Source organism: Halichoerus grypus, chromosome 1 (assembly GCF_964656455.1).
Source record: "Halichoerus grypus chromosome 1, mHalGry1.hap1.1, whole genome shotgun sequence".
Lineage (NCBI taxonomy): Eukaryota > Metazoa > Chordata > Mammalia > Carnivora > Phocidae > Halichoerus > Halichoerus grypus.
Window position 1 is genome coordinate 216,246,727 of NC_135712.1, and position 14,633 is coordinate 216,261,359.

The window sequence follows — 14,633 nt, forward strand, 5'->3', positions numbered from 1 at the left end:
CCCTCACCACCCTCCCGCACTGACCCACCCACAGCCCACAGCCAGCGCAGCCTCCTGGCCTTTGCCCACACAGTGCCCCCTGTGTGGCACTCCTTCAGCCTCCAGCTAACCACACGCACGTATAGGTGGGGAAGCCAAGGCCGGGAGAGGGTGGGGCCTCAGGCTGGCCGGGCTCCACGTGCAGTCTGGTCTCACTGTCTGAAAAGTGCTTCCAACAAACGGTGCCCGGCTTGTCACAAGGTTTGGGTAAGTCCCAGCTGGTGTTATTGTCGTATTATCATTAATTGTATTATTGCTATTATCACACCCCCAACCCTTCTAGGCCAGGCCTCCTGGGGGTGCCTTCAGAGGGATTCCTGGGGGTGCCCTAAGCCATCTTGATCCCCTCTTCCTTCTCCTGCCCTAGAAAGGCTTTCTCCCCGCACCCCCCCAGCTCTGCACATTATTGTCCTCAGCTGTCTCCCTGGCTGCTGCCCACTGCCCAGAGGTGGACACTGAGGCCCAGAGACAGAAGGGGTCTCCCCCCACTCACCACCCTAACAACACCCCAGGCCCCTGGCTGGTGACCCACTACCAAAGGGGGGCAGCACAGAGGCTCAGAGAGAGAAAGACAGAGAGAAAGAGAGAGAGAGAGGGGCAAACCAAGGCTTGGACACTCCAAAGTGGAGTCTTTATTTCTTTGGTGAGGCAGGACCCCAGGCTAGGGGAGATGGCCTTGTCGGGGGGCTCGGGTGAACCCGTTACTCAAGGGCACTTCTCAGGGTCACAGGTAAGGCACTTCTGAGGGGCTAGGAGAGGCGGAGCACAACCGCTCCTGTGCGGCTCCCCCAAACTCAGAGCTGGACTCTTGCCTGCTGGGCCACCCACGTGTGGCCTGACCCTCTGGTCCACATGCAGACACGGGGCAGGGACACCAAGCAACAGCCCAGAGAGAAAGCAGGGACTTGGCCCAAGGCCAGCATCTGGCTGGTGTCAAGATCCTGAGCCGGCTGGTGGGTGAGGAGGGTCCAGTTGGAACTGGGCTTAGAGGCTTGGCCAGGGCAAGTCTCACGGGACTGAGGGGCTTTGGTCTGGACCTCACCTGTGGATGGGGCAGCCAGAACTAGGGGTGCCGCTCAGACACGTGGCTCCAGGAGGCAGGGTAGAGTGGGTCCTGGCACATATACCCCACCCCGGGCCAGTGGGTGAGCAGGGGCTCCTGTGCCCCACTGGGTCCTGCCCTAAGTGCACTGGGCACCACTGGACATAAGGCCCCGCTCTGGGCTGATGCTGGCCCAAGGCCTGTGTCAGGAGACACACACAGCCCCTCACCCACTCCAGGGGACAAGCTGGGCTTTTCTAAGGGGCCCCCACAGGACGTACTAGGGAAATGGGGGCAGGAGGGAAGGTAAACCCTGGAGTTCTTGAGCTGGTTGGGGACAGTGGCTGCTTCCTTGGCCTATCTGAGGCCTGGGTAGGTTCTGAGGCTCATTTATACACACCCAGGCCGTGGACCCCTTCCTCACTCCCGGTCTGTAGTCTAGAAGACTGGGGTGCTTCTTCATTAATTGCCAGCAGGGGTGAGTCCCCAGCCCTCTCGGTGGTGGCGATAATTAAGTTATCCCCTAGAGCAGAAGCAGCATGGGGTCGTCCTGGGCAGCACGGCACCTGCGGTGGGAGCCCTACCCACCAGCCACACTCCCAGGCCTCCTCCCCCGCAATCCTTCCAAGATATTGTCAGGGGGCTCCCGGGCCCCCCCAGGTGGTCCCGGTCCAGGCTCTGGGGAGCGTCCATGGGACATAAATTAGATTCGGCTGTGGCAATAAATAAAACGGGGAGGCCTTGAACGCCAGGCCCAAGCCGGCCCCACAGGCTCACACGAAGTTCTCCTCCTCCTCCTCCGACTCTGCATCTGACGGCTCAGGGGTGCCTGCAGAGTGGGAGGGACGAAAAGAGAAATGGGGGCGCGGAGAGGGGCGGGACGCTAGCCCCCGCCGCTGCTCCCCGCTCCGCGCCGCACCTGCACAGCTGCCCGGGTGGCGCACGCCGATAGAGCGGCCCAGGAAGCAGGTGGCCTGGCGGAGGTGGCACGAGGACATGTAGGTGACGTTGTTGTTGCCGCAGAGCTCCTGGCCGGGGCTGGAGGGCGCGGGGCAGGGCGCCGCGCGGCACACCACGCAGTGAGCACTGCCCGTCTGGTCCACCACGCACGACTGCGGCCGCGGGCACAGGACGTGCGCGCAGGACTCTGCGAGCGAGGCGCCGGGGCGGGTCAGGGGCGCGGTCCGGCCGCTCCCACCCTCAGGCCCCGCCCCCGGCCGCGCCGTAAGCCGCGCCTCTTCCGCGCGCCCCGCCCGCACCCGCTCCACACCCAGGCCCCGCCCCTCGGGCTGCACCCGCAAGCCCCGCCCTGAGTCACGCACCCCTATCTCTCACCCCACGTGAGCCCCAGACCTCCCTTTCCAAAACCCCACCCCGCTTTTCCTCATTCCGACCCCACAGCTGACCCAATCCAGCGGCGCCCTCTCGGGAGTCTGGTTGGTAGGCCCCGCCCCCGCCCGCCCGGCCCCGCCCCCACGTACTGCGGCAGCGTCCCGGGTACATGACGCGCAGGTCCGGGTGGCCGCGGCAGCGCGCGGCGCGCAGCTCGCACTCGTCGCGGTAGGTGGCGCCGTCGGAGCCGCAGACCTGCAGGCGCGCCGGGAGCCCCGCGCAGTCGGGCGCGCACTCGCAGCGCGGGCGGCCCCCCTGCATGCGGCACGCCTTGCCGGGGCCGCACTCCACGCCCTCGCACGAATCTGCGGACACAGGGCACGCGCGCGTGGGGGGGGGGCGCGTGGCCGAGGCCGGAGGTCCGCGGAGCCCACGGCGCCCCCGCCCCCGTTCTGAGGCTAGAGGCCGCGCTGAGTGGGGGGCGGTCCGGAGTCGGGGAGCACGGGCGAGGGCGACTGGTTCGGAGTCTGGGTGCCGGATCCGTTGGGGACGAGATCAGCCCCGGGCCCGCTGGGCCGGGAGTCGAGGCTGGGCTCTGTCTGGAGGCGGGGCTCAGAGTGAGCGGGAAGGGGGGGTGTCTGCCCGGAATCTAGGGGTTCAGGAACGAGCTTCCAGCGCCCGGGCCCGCTCTCGCTCCGCAGCTGGGCCACCCGCTCGGGCTGGCGTCTGTTCCCTGATTTACGCCCCGTGAAGGGAAGGCCGGCGGGGGGCCCGGCTGCGTCAGCGGAGGGGGGCCCCACCCCGTCCATGCGCCCGTCTGGGGAGGACGAGCAGCGTCTGCCTGCCAGGACCAACCCGGAGGAGGCGTCGGGGAGGGCGGGGCGTTGGCACTAGGCCCTGAGGCTCATTTCCTGGGGAGGGGGTTTCCCACATCCCGAGCCCCCTGAATCAGGGGTTACCCCTGCCCCTTCAGCCCTATTTCTCAGGAAGGGAAACAGGTCTGACCAGGGCAGTTCTTTCTCTGGGGTCTCCCCCCCACCCACCACCCCCCTCCCCAGACCTTGGGAAACGCAGATCAGACCCAGACCCATTAATGAGCTGCTCGTCTTACAGGCCCTCCCAGGCTCATTGCAATCTCCCAACCACTCCGCCACGAGGTGATGCCATTTTGTCAGCATTTTACAAAAGGGGGAAACTGAGGGCCCGTCACAGCTGTGAGCGGAGGAGAGCCAGGGGTCCTCAGCACAAAAACTCAGGCCAGTCCCCAGATGGACCCCCCCCCCCCCAGCTCTGTTGCTTGTGGGCCTGGAGGGCAGACTCGAGCTCTTGAGTTCAGCCTCAGTTTCCCTGTGCGTAAGGTGAGGCCGACTGGCGGAGCATGAGCATAAATGAGCGGGTGAGCTGGCGCCCCCATGTCACCCCTGCCAGGGCATGTGGGCCGCACCTGGGCACCTCCCACGCTGCCTGCCCGCACACACATCTGGAAACACTCCCCCTGGGTGGCTTCACAAGCTGGAACGGAAGTGGGAGAACTGAGTTGCCTTCCCCAAGGCCAGATGAGATTGGGGACGGGGGTGGGGGGGCTGGGTGTGTGTGTGTGTGTGTGTGTGTGTGTGTGTGTGTGTGTGACCTGGACCTTATGCCCAGGCCAGGCAATTTTTGAAGTCTGTCCTCCTCCCAGAACCCAGAGGAGGTTCTAGAGGGAGCCAGGGCACATGGCAGTGAGTCCAAGACCACCCAGCCAGGCTGATCAGGGATTAATCACATCCCAGTGGCCAGCTGGGCTCTCAGCTTGGCCCTCAGCTCCAGCCTCCTCCCTGCCCTGGCCCCACCCACTAGGACCCGATCCCATACTTTCCCCAGCTGGCAAACTCCTAATGATGCCCCAACACCCTGGTACTAATGCCCACCTCCTTCAAGCCATGCCCCCACACCACCTCTGGGCCCCTGCAGGTTTGGCCCGGACCAGAGAGGCCTGGGAGGGTCCCCAGCCCCTTCTCCAAGGCAGAGAATATGTCTTGGCTCATTCATTCATTCATTCTGGCCTCAAGGAGTTCCTAGTCTGATGAAGGAGGCAGCAGAGAACACTCCTCAGAACATGGTCCAGAAGGCACATGCTTGTTAAACATGCATCTGTGGTCCCACCACAGATCCCTGGAATCTGTGTGGTTATGGGCAGATTAAGTGTTTGGAACACTGACTGGTGGGGGGGGGGGGTGGTCACAAACCCAAATGGCCAGTTGGGAAAATCCACCTTCCCCGGAGTTAGGTGTGAGTCGAGTGTACTTCTCCCAGGTGGCGTGCAGGTGGGAAAGGTCACCCAGGCGGAGCACGCAGCATGAGCAAGGGCCTAGAGGCTAGAAACCAAGCTGGGGAGTCCTCAACAGATGGAGGCTTCTTCCCAAATCCTCAACAGATGGAGGCTGAGGCCTGGGAACCTCAAGTCCCCAGCCTCTCTCTGAACCCTGGATTCCTTCCACAAACACTCAACCTCCTTCTGCATACCCTGAGATGGGGAGCTCATTCTCAGTTGTCCCAGTGACCCTGGCCTGTGGCTGATGCCCATGGTCTCACCTTTGCAGGGGAGGCAGTGGACAAGGCCCAGGAAGCCCAGAAGGCTGATCTTGTTCCCCGGGTGAGTGAAGTTGGACCAAGCGGTGTCAATGTTGCTGGAGGCACAACACTCCGCTTGGCTGACGTCAGTCTTCAGCACCAGGCTGCAGGTGGCCTCTCGGCCCTGCTGGAGCCAGCACACACCACCTGTGGACAAGGGGGGCAGTGACTACCACACCAGAGGTGCCCTCCTGTGCCACTCCCAACACCCGGCTCCCAGCCCTGGGGGATGTATACAGTTGGTGCTCAGTAATTACAGAGGGGATGACGTGCTCCCAACCTGGGAAGGAGGGGCAGAGACCTGCACGGGTGCTCCCATCCCAGCTCAGCTCTGGATCCTTTTGCCATCCTTCTGGGATTCCTCGTCCTCTAGGAGCTACAACCCCCACTCATGGTGGGAAGCTCTCCCCACCTTCCCTCACTCCAGGCCCCCAGGCCCAGGCCTGGCATCCTGCCCAACCAGTCAAACACCCAGAGCTGGACATGTCAGGGTCAGTGGGCCCTGGAGCCGCCTCTCTGCCTCTGCCCTCTGTCTAGACAGCGCCCGAGGGCACACAGAGCCCCCCTCGCCTGGCAGCCCCCCCTTGCCTGGCCCGCCTCTTACTCACTCCAACTTGGGAACATTCCCCTTGCATGAGCTCACCATCTCCCTGGGGACACGGCCTTCGGGGAGGGGGCTCAGCTCTCCCCTCCGAGCAGGGCTGGGGTGGGGCTGCCGGGTGGGGTAGGCAGGCTGATAGCCCTCCCTTCCTGCACCCTTAAGTGGGGGCAGGAGTGGCCATGGCCCCCATCCCAGAGAGCTCACTGGTTCCCAGGCACTGTCTGAGCGCCTTACAGGGACCAGCTCTGGGAGCCCAGCACCTTGGCACCCAACTTACAAAACGAGAAACTGAGGCCGGGAGTGGGGATATTCCTTGCCTGGCATCCCCCAACAAGTGGCAGGTATGGGATTCCAACAGTCCATCTGCCTAAGCCAAACCTGGAGAAGATCTGAAACCTCAGGTGGAGGTCCAGGGTCCAGCCACCCAGCCCTGCCTCTCTGGGGCTTCAGGACTCACATGGTTCAGGTTCGAATCCTGAGTTCGCCACTTACAAGCTGTGTGACCCTGCACCTCAGTTTCCCCATCTGGAAAATGGGCATGATGAGAGTACCATTATTGGGCTATTATTATGGATTGACGGGGGGTGGACACTAAGCACTCAATAAATGTCAGCAGTCATGGTGACTACTACTCATGACAATTGTGAAAGAGAGCCACATCTGCTCTGCTGACCTCCTGGTGACCCTCCTTCAGGCCCTTTGGGGCTGGGGGAGGGGAGCCTGAAGCCCTCCCAGATTGAACCTGAGGAGGCCTCCGATCACCAGCTGCCACCCTCGCCGCGCCCCCCAACATCTCCCCCAAGGCCCGCATTCCGGGCAGGCCCACGTGGGTGGCCCACCCCGCCCGCCCCTTCCGGCCGCCCCACTCACCGGGCGTGGGGTCCCCCGAGCCCACGGAGCCCACGAAGCCCACGGCCCAAGCCAGGGCCCCCCAGGGCAGTGGCCACAGTGGCCCCGGCGTCCCGGGACGCATGGCGGACGCAGAGACGGCGGCGGCCCCCGCGTCGGACGCGCGGGCTGGCGGGCGGGCGGGCGGGCGGGCGGGCGGGCAGGCGGCTGGGAGGGCGGCGGCACCGACTTCCCAGCGCGCCGCGGCCGGGCGCTCCCTATAAAGGTCCCGCTGGCTGCGGGCGGGGCGGGGCCGGGCCGGGGCGGGGCGCGAGGCGGTGTCGCGCACGGTGTGTGCAGAGGCTGGGCCTGGCCACCCCGAGGGCAGCTGGTGGGGAGCGGGGGTCCGCCCCGGGAGCCCGAGAATTTGGGAAGGTGTCCCTGTGGCCAGCGCGAGAGGGCCAAACCGGTGGTGGGTGTGAGTTCCGGGGCTCACCGTGAGTGTGGGGGGTCTTCAGCCGGAGGGCTGTGGCTGAGCTAACTGGAGACCCACGGGGAGCGGGTCTGCGGATCCGTGTATCACGTCGTGGTTTGCAAGCGGTCGCTCATGTGGCCCAAGTGTGATCTGGGCCCCTGACCTCTTCCCCGCCCCTACGCGCCCACACACTCCAGAGACCTCAGCCCCAGCAACATCCACCCACTCACACCCCCGCTGCACTCCCCTTGGCCGCTGCAGCCAGTGGGCTCGGCTGGGTGTGAGCGAGTGGGGATGGGCCGGGGCTGGGTGGCAGCAGAGGCGGAGGGGTGCGGGGTGCGGCAGCAGGAGACCCAGAGCCACAAATGGCCCCAGCGTCGGGGACAGCAGTGAGACTTCCAGAGTGTGGCCCCTGAGCCTGGCCTTTGGGAGACGGCACCAACCCCCCCTCCCCTCCCAGACCTTTGCAAATGGTCCTCCCAGGCCCCATCGAAAAGCACTTACTGGCTTAGGGTTTTTTCCTCTCCTCGGGTTCTCTGCTCTGTATATCTGGAGCCCTTGACCACCCAGAATCCCAGCCTTCCCACAGTTTATGACAGTGATATCAGACATCAGAATGGCCCTGGAAAGAATTGAATCCACTGGGGCCTTGGGGCAGCCAGATGCTCCTCCTATGTTGGAGTTCATCCCTCCTATCTTTGGGGCCCCCCCCCAAAATTGTCAGGGCATTCTCCAAATGCTCATGGGTCCTGTTCAGCCCCTCTCTGTTTGAAAGAAATAATGACCATCTCCTTATGGCAAGGACTGTTGGGGGGTGCTGGGGTACCAGGGTGACCAAGGCTGACCCGGTCTTGTCATCACCAAGCCCATGGTTTGTAGGGGCCATAGAAACAAAATACATAGATGAACAAGTTAATGTATAACTTCAAAGAGTGGTAAATGCTTTCAGGAAAATAAAAAAGACTGAGAGCAATGGGGTATCTCATGGGGGTGATGATGCTACCGCATCACCTCCCATTCCTGCATCTTCCCCCGCCCCAGATGTGGAAGCCAAAGATCCCTGCAACCGCACAACACAGACCTTCCATATGCACGAGATCTGCCACCAGAATATGCCATGCCTAGACCCCTTCCTCCATCTCAGCTGCTCAGCCTGACCCATGTGCCCCCACCAGTAGCCAAGGGCCACGTTCCTGCCTAGTGGCACTGAGGGAGGACACCCAGCTGTCTTGGCCTGTCCCTGACCTCTCTGTGAAGGGATTCTCCCCTGGTTGGGGAATGGGGCAGGGATGGGACCCTATGTTCTCATCCAGGGTGTGCAAGAGCTGGACATTGTGACCTTGGCCGAGACCTGACCCTGCCATGGCTCAGCCGCCCCAGCCTGGGTTGTGCAAACCAAAGGGTTATTGTCAGCCTGGCGTGGGTTCGAAACTGAGGGTGATTGCCAGCAGCCTCCTGCCCCACCCCCCGACCTGGCACATCTCCCCAACCCAGAGGCCATGTGCTGGGTGACCTAAAGCAAGTCATTGGCCCTCTCTGGGGAGCCCCCTTTTCATGCCTTTCTCTCCACCCTGAACTGGCCTCAGCCTCATCCCCTGCAGCCTACTTCCTACCTCGGCTGTCTAACATAAGGCCCCTCCCCAGCTCAGACATCCCCCATGACTCCCCTTGGCCCCAGGCTTCACTCTTCCGGGCCCCACAGAAAACAGGCCACGACCATCCAGAGTGATCAGGGTTCTGATGGAGGATGCTGTACCCAATGCAGACTGGGGAGGTCAAGGCCGACTTCTCAGAGGAGGAGGACATTTAAATCGCACTGGACTGAACAATGGTGAGGAAGGGGTTGAGGGAACAAAAGTGGTAGGATGTTTGTGCTATGGGTAAGAGAAAGCCCACCTTAAACGTTTGGATGGGAGAGGGTCCCAGATTACACAGATGGGCCCAGTGGAATCAGAAGATCAAAAGCAGAAACCATTTCCCTCTGTGGTCAGAGAGATGCATGGGACCTGCCATTGCCGGCTGTGGAGGTAGAGGAAGGGGCCTTGAACCAAGGAATGTGAGTGGCCTCTAGAAGCTGGACAAGCATAAGTCAGTCAGAGAAAGACAAACAGCATATGATTTCACTCATATGTGGAATTTAAGAAACAAAACAGATGAACATAGGGGAAAGGGGAAAAAAGGAGAGAGGACACAAACAATAAAAGACTTTTTTTTTTTTTTTTAAGTAGACTCCATGCCCAACATGGGGCTTGAACTCACAACCCTGAGACCAAGAATTGCATGCTCTACTGACTGAGCCAGCCAGGCGCCCCTAAGAAATTCTTAACTGTAGAGAATAAACTGAGAGTTGATGGAGGGAGGTGGTGGGTGATGGACATTAAGGAGGGCACTCGTTGGGGCGCCTGGGTGGCTCAGTCGGTTAAGCAACTGACTTCGGCTCAGGTCATGATCTCGGGGTCCTGGGATCGAGCCCCGTGTTGGGCTCCTCACTCAGTGGGGAGTCTGCTTGGGATTCTCTCTCTCCCTCCGCTCCTCCCCCCACTCATGCACTCTCATTCTCTCTCTCACATAAAAAAATCTTCAAAAAATTTAAAAAAAAAATAGAAGCTGGAAAAACAAGGAATAAATGCCCCCTGCCCCGAGACTCCAGAAGGAATGCAACTGTACTGATACCTTGATTTTAGTTCAGTGAGACTCGTGTTGGACTTCTGACCTCCAGAACTAGAAGAGGAAAATTTGTGTTGTTCTAAATCGCCATGTTTGTGGCAATTTGTCACAGCAGCAATAGGCAGGCACCACAAATTGGGCTTGGTGCCTCAGTGATAGGGTCCCTATCGGCTGGAGACAAACAAGGGAGTGAACGCAAGTATGAAGACAGGTGGCAGTACAGAGGCCCTGGAAGCAGGAAGGTTGTGGGGTCTCCAAGGAGGTGACCCTGAGGCCTGGAGGGACAGGAAGCCTTCCGGTGGAAGCCCAGTGCAGGATGTGCCACCTTGGCCAGGCCACTTGTGTGACCGCTCTGTACCCCATTTTCTCATCTGTAAAATGGGCACAGATCCCTTTACTGCAGATTCCAGCCAGGATGCCAGGGACAGTGCCTGGTGCACAGCAGGGGCATGACATGTGTATACAGATTCTTATTAATTAGCAGATAGGTGTTTGTGCAGAGAAGATGCATGATGAGTCTTCTTTGCCACTCACTGATGCCATGAGACACGCACCCATTTTACAGAGGGTGGAGGAAGGAAAGTGACTTTCTGGCAGTCACAAAGCCCCACAGTGTTGGGACTGGCATCAGTACCAGATAAGCAGGATTCCAGGACCCATGTGCTGAGCTGTGGGGCAGGGCCCTCCTCTTCTGGACTGGACAATGACAGCCAGCCCCCAGATTGTGGCTGGCATCCCCCCCTTCTGGTCCCAGCACCAGATTTTCCTTGGAGTAATCACCTCCTGTGCTCCCAGCCCAAATGATCCCGGGAGTGGGCACCAACCCAGGCTCAACCAATTAGGATCATCTGGCATTCAGCAAACCAGAAGGAGTCAGCTCTGAGATTTTTTTTCTGGGAAAGAGACACCCACTTCCTGCCTGAGCCGGAGGGGTGTGAGCCTGGAGCTGCAGGTGGCTCCTACCAATGGCCAGCGAGAAGCCAGGCCAGTGGGACACTGAGCCAAGAGAGGCAGCAGAAACTCCCTGTACTGTAATTGGAGGTCCTGGATCCAGCTGTGCCTGAATTCCTCCACCCCAATAAGATGAAGTCCATTTAAGCTGAGTTTCTGTCACTTGAAGTGGACAAAACCAGCTTTCATTAAGCCCGTTTACATTTTATTCAAGTGGAGCCTTTAGGATCCAGAGCAGCGTATCTGCAGGGGCTATAGCAACCACGCATACCCTGAAGTGCCAACCTTTGCCTCCAGGATATAACCCCAGAACTCCCAGGGTCACTTCCTCCCACCTTCCTCAATCAGAAGAAGGCTTGGGATAGACTCCACACCAACTTAAGATCTACCGCCCTCGCACTAGGACCTGCAACGGTCAGGGCTCTGGCAAGCAAAGCCTTGCGGGTTCTCTAATAGGGCATGTGATGCTGATAGCCAAGGCAGCAACTAAAGACTCGGGCGTGGTGGATGCTATGGCAGAACCCTGATCAGAGCTGGGCCTCATAACGCCTTCATGGGATTGCCCTCCCCTCTCAAACGCCACCCGTGGCTCCCCATGGCCCCTAGACAGTCCTGGCTTTTCAGCCTGGGTTCCGGGCCCTTCCTGCTCAATCCAAGCCCATTCCCGCGGCAACTCTTCCACGCCATCCCCAAGGCCCCTTCCCCATCCCCTCCCCTGCAAAGGGAACGGATTTTGTGCAGGAAGCAGGCAGTATTATTTGCGACTGAAGGTAGGGCCCACCCCCAGCCCAGAGGTGAATGCTGATAGGCCGAACAGGACCTACGTAATGTCGGCCACTCCTCTTGCTGGCCATTGGCTTAGATGAGGCCATGTGACCCAGCTCCGGCCAATGGTTGGAGAGCTAGCCTGCTGGGGTGGGGCCTGGGAGACCCGGCCGGGCTGAGCGAGCGTGCATGTGACCGGCGAGAGCTGGAGGTATTAGTTTCCAGTTTGCTGCTCTAACAAATTAGGGCCAGTCCAGCCGCACAGATGGTTAGCTCGCAGTGCTGGAGATCCGGAGCCTGCGGCGGGCTCAGCCGCCGACAGCAGGTGTGTCGGGGGTCGCAGTGCTCAGCGCGGGCGCGCGGGCGGCCGGCCGTGCGTACACGCGCTGCTGCGCGCGGCCGTGTCCCCGCGGCGGGCCCTCGGGCAACCCGCCGCCACGCGTGGCGTGGACAGGGGGGCTGCTGGCCCCGCCGCCGCCCGGGGAGCGGGGGTGGGGGGACCCCCTTCCCGGCCGGAAGCTGCCACCCTGCGCCTCCCGCGAAATGGGGACAGTCGAGGCATTCCCGCCAAGGTGGCAGGGCACAGTTCCCGGTGTGACGTGAGCACAAGTCCGTGGCCGCTGCCCTTTTTCGTGGGTTATTTATCGGCCGGCTCAGCACAGCGAGGTCCCACGGCCTTTGGTCTCCCCTGGGACGGGACAGCGCGCTGCGGTCCGCCACGCTGTCCCCCATCGGGGCTTTTCCCATTACCCCGAACTCGCGCAGCGGGGGACCTCGTCCCTTCCTCCTCTCCTTCGTGCATCCATTCATCCTCCTGGCCCATCCTCTGTGTTTGCTTCGGGGACGGGACTGTGAACGGGAAGAGGAGGCATGAGCACTCCGTTGGCCTGACTCGAGCCCGTGCCAGTGTGTCAAGGTCACGGCCAAGGAATGTCCCAGGGGGAAGAACTGACAACACAGCGGGATGCGGAACGAAGACGAAACATGGAGATGAGCAGCCAACGTGGCTGAGGCTGCAGATTGACCTCGGCTCTGTGTCTTTCCTACTGATTACCCCGTTGTTTGGTAAAGTGCTGTTGGTTCGGGTTAAAGGAGCAGCCTGCTTTTGGACAGACACCTGGGTGTGTATGAATAAAATGAAAAAATAGAAATTTTAAAAAACATAAACCAACAAATATACATAAAAAGGGAAAAAAGGCATAACTCAAAATATACAAATAAAAGATTAAAAAAAACCCAAAAAAACCCAAAACCTGCATAAGTAGAAATATTGCCCAGTGGGGCGGTGCCTGACCTGCTCAGTGCCTCAGTCTCTTGCCTGCAACCTGGGTAATCACTCTCTCCGGCCCGAAGCTCCCCAAGACCACTTCCTGAGGCTTGATTTGAACCTGAGTAGGTGAGTACATGAGCGCACACCTGGCCATCTGGGCCAGGACAGGGCACTTAATGCTACCAGCTCACTTAGTTGAATGCAGCTTCAGTCGTAATCTCCATGGAATTGTCCCACCTGAGAGAAGGTCCTAACATTCACCTGGAAAAATAAATGAGCTAGAAAAGAAGTTTGAATATGGTCACTCGCCCAAAATCGAGATCAAAACACACTACAACGCCAGAAAAAAAGGCTGAACGTGGCAGAGGATTAGGAGAGGCTTCACCTCCTGAATCCTCCCCACCTGAAGGAGAAAGCTATTGTGTCCCTGGGCGACAGGCAAGGAAACCTAGCAAAAGCAGGAGTCACCTGCCCAGGGGGGAAACTCAGATGGGTGTAGACTGACTGTCGTCAGGGCAACTTCCCCTCTGCCCACGAGGCTCCTGACTCAGCATGGTGGCAGCGGGAGGAAAGGATGCTCTAGGCAGAGGGGAAGGCACTCGCAAAGGTCTGGTGACTAGACAGCTGCCGTTTACAGAGGTAGCCGCCCTGGGAGGCAGGAGGGAGACCCATTTCACAGATGGAAGACCGTCTCGGAGGGGCTGTCTGTCCTTGTCCGGTAGTGTCTAATAAGAGGGGAGCACAACCGTGTTGTGGGAAGTCTGGGGGGAGGCATGGCCCTGTCCTGGGGGGGATCTGTAGGGGCCAGGTGCCACCCTACCTCCATAATCCACTATCAAAGCCTTTTCAAGGAAATGCTGGGAAACCCATCAGGAGCCACCTGTGTTTTATTGTGCAGGGCCCTGGCCACGAATGGGTGCCTGAGGGCCCCAGAACCCCAGAGCCACTGGGTTATACGCAGACACGGCCTGAGTGCTGGCCTTCCGATGCCGCAGCCCCAGGGTGGCCAGCAGGCAAGGGCCCACACAGAGGACACAGAGGCCCAGTGGCCCCGGGCTCGAGGCCTGGCCTTGCTGCATGACCTTGTGTGCTCCCTCAGTCTCCCCAACTGTAAAATGGGGACTCAATTGTCCTCACATCATGATGCTTGTGGGAAGATTCAACTTCAGGCCCATACTGAGCTCTTCGTTTTACAATATACAAAACCCTGGTTTCTTGTTCCTACTGCATTTCCAGAGCCCTGCCTGGGGCCGGCACCCAGCAGGGACTCACTATTTTTTTTTTAATGTCTTTTTTTTTTTTTAAGATTTTATTTATTTATTTGACAGAGAGAGACACAGCGAGAGAGGGAACACAAGCAGGGGAAGAGGGAGAAGCAGGCTTCCTGCCGAGCAGGGAGCCCGATGCGGGGCTCGATCCCAGGACCCTGGGATCATGACCTGAGCCGAAGGCAGATGCTTAATGACTGAGCCACCCAGGCGCCCCAGGGACTCACTAATTATTCATGTATTCAAGAATCTATGGGACACTGACTGTAGGCTGAGTACTGGTCTCCTGTTTTAGGCGATGCCATTGATAACTCCTGGATTTAGGGATGGCTGTAGGAGAAGGAAAGAGGGTGCTGGGCATCAGAGTGCAGTATGGGAGGGGACTCCCTCAGGAAGGGATTGGGGCAGCCTCCTGAGAAGCAGGGAAAGAGAAGGGACAGTGGGAAGGGCACTCCCAGCAGAGGGCGTGACCAGACAAGGGTCCTGAGGTTAGCTGCAGCTTGGCCCACCCAAGGGGCCAGTGAGGCTGGGTTGGGGGAAGGGTGGGCCGGGGCAGATGAACTTAGGGCAGGCAGCAGGGTCCGGTGAGGACCCAGGAGTTGCCATGGGTACCCATGTGTGCTCCAAGCCTCATCCAGTCCCAAAACTCTGGGAGGCAGGTTCTGCCATCTGTATGGAGAATTAAGTGACCCACCCAGGGTCACACAGCCAGCAAGGCTTGGTGGGGCTTGAACACAGGCCTCTTGGGTGATACCTCATAAACTTCTGCAGAATGAAAGCAT

At 59.9% G+C, this 14,633-nt stretch overlaps 1 protein-coding gene across 2 annotated transcripts; it reads right to left on the reverse strand.

Moving 5' to 3' along the window:
* Positions 1 to 643: 643 nt before the first annotated feature.
* On the reverse strand, positions 644 to 6,699 carry FSTL3 (follistatin like 3). Of its 2 annotated transcripts, XM_036100781.2 has the most exons (5): positions 6,498 to 6,699; positions 4,988 to 5,173; positions 2,563 to 2,778; positions 2,001 to 2,228; positions 644 to 1,910 (listed from the first exon to the last, which is right to left on the reverse strand). In XM_036100781.2, exons 1-5 carry the CDS (start codon positions 6,598 to 6,600, stop codon positions 1,855 to 1,857), a joined length of 789 nt encoding a protein of 262 aa, XP_035956674.1. In that variant the 5' UTR covers positions 6,601 to 6,699; the 3' UTR covers positions 644 to 1,854. The 2 variants fall into 2 exon arrangements, with proteins under 2 accessions (XP_035956674.1, XP_035956672.1); XM_036100779.2 differs by having other exon boundaries at positions 644 to 2,228.
* Between the last annotated feature and the right edge of the window lie 7,934 nt (positions 6,700 to 14,633).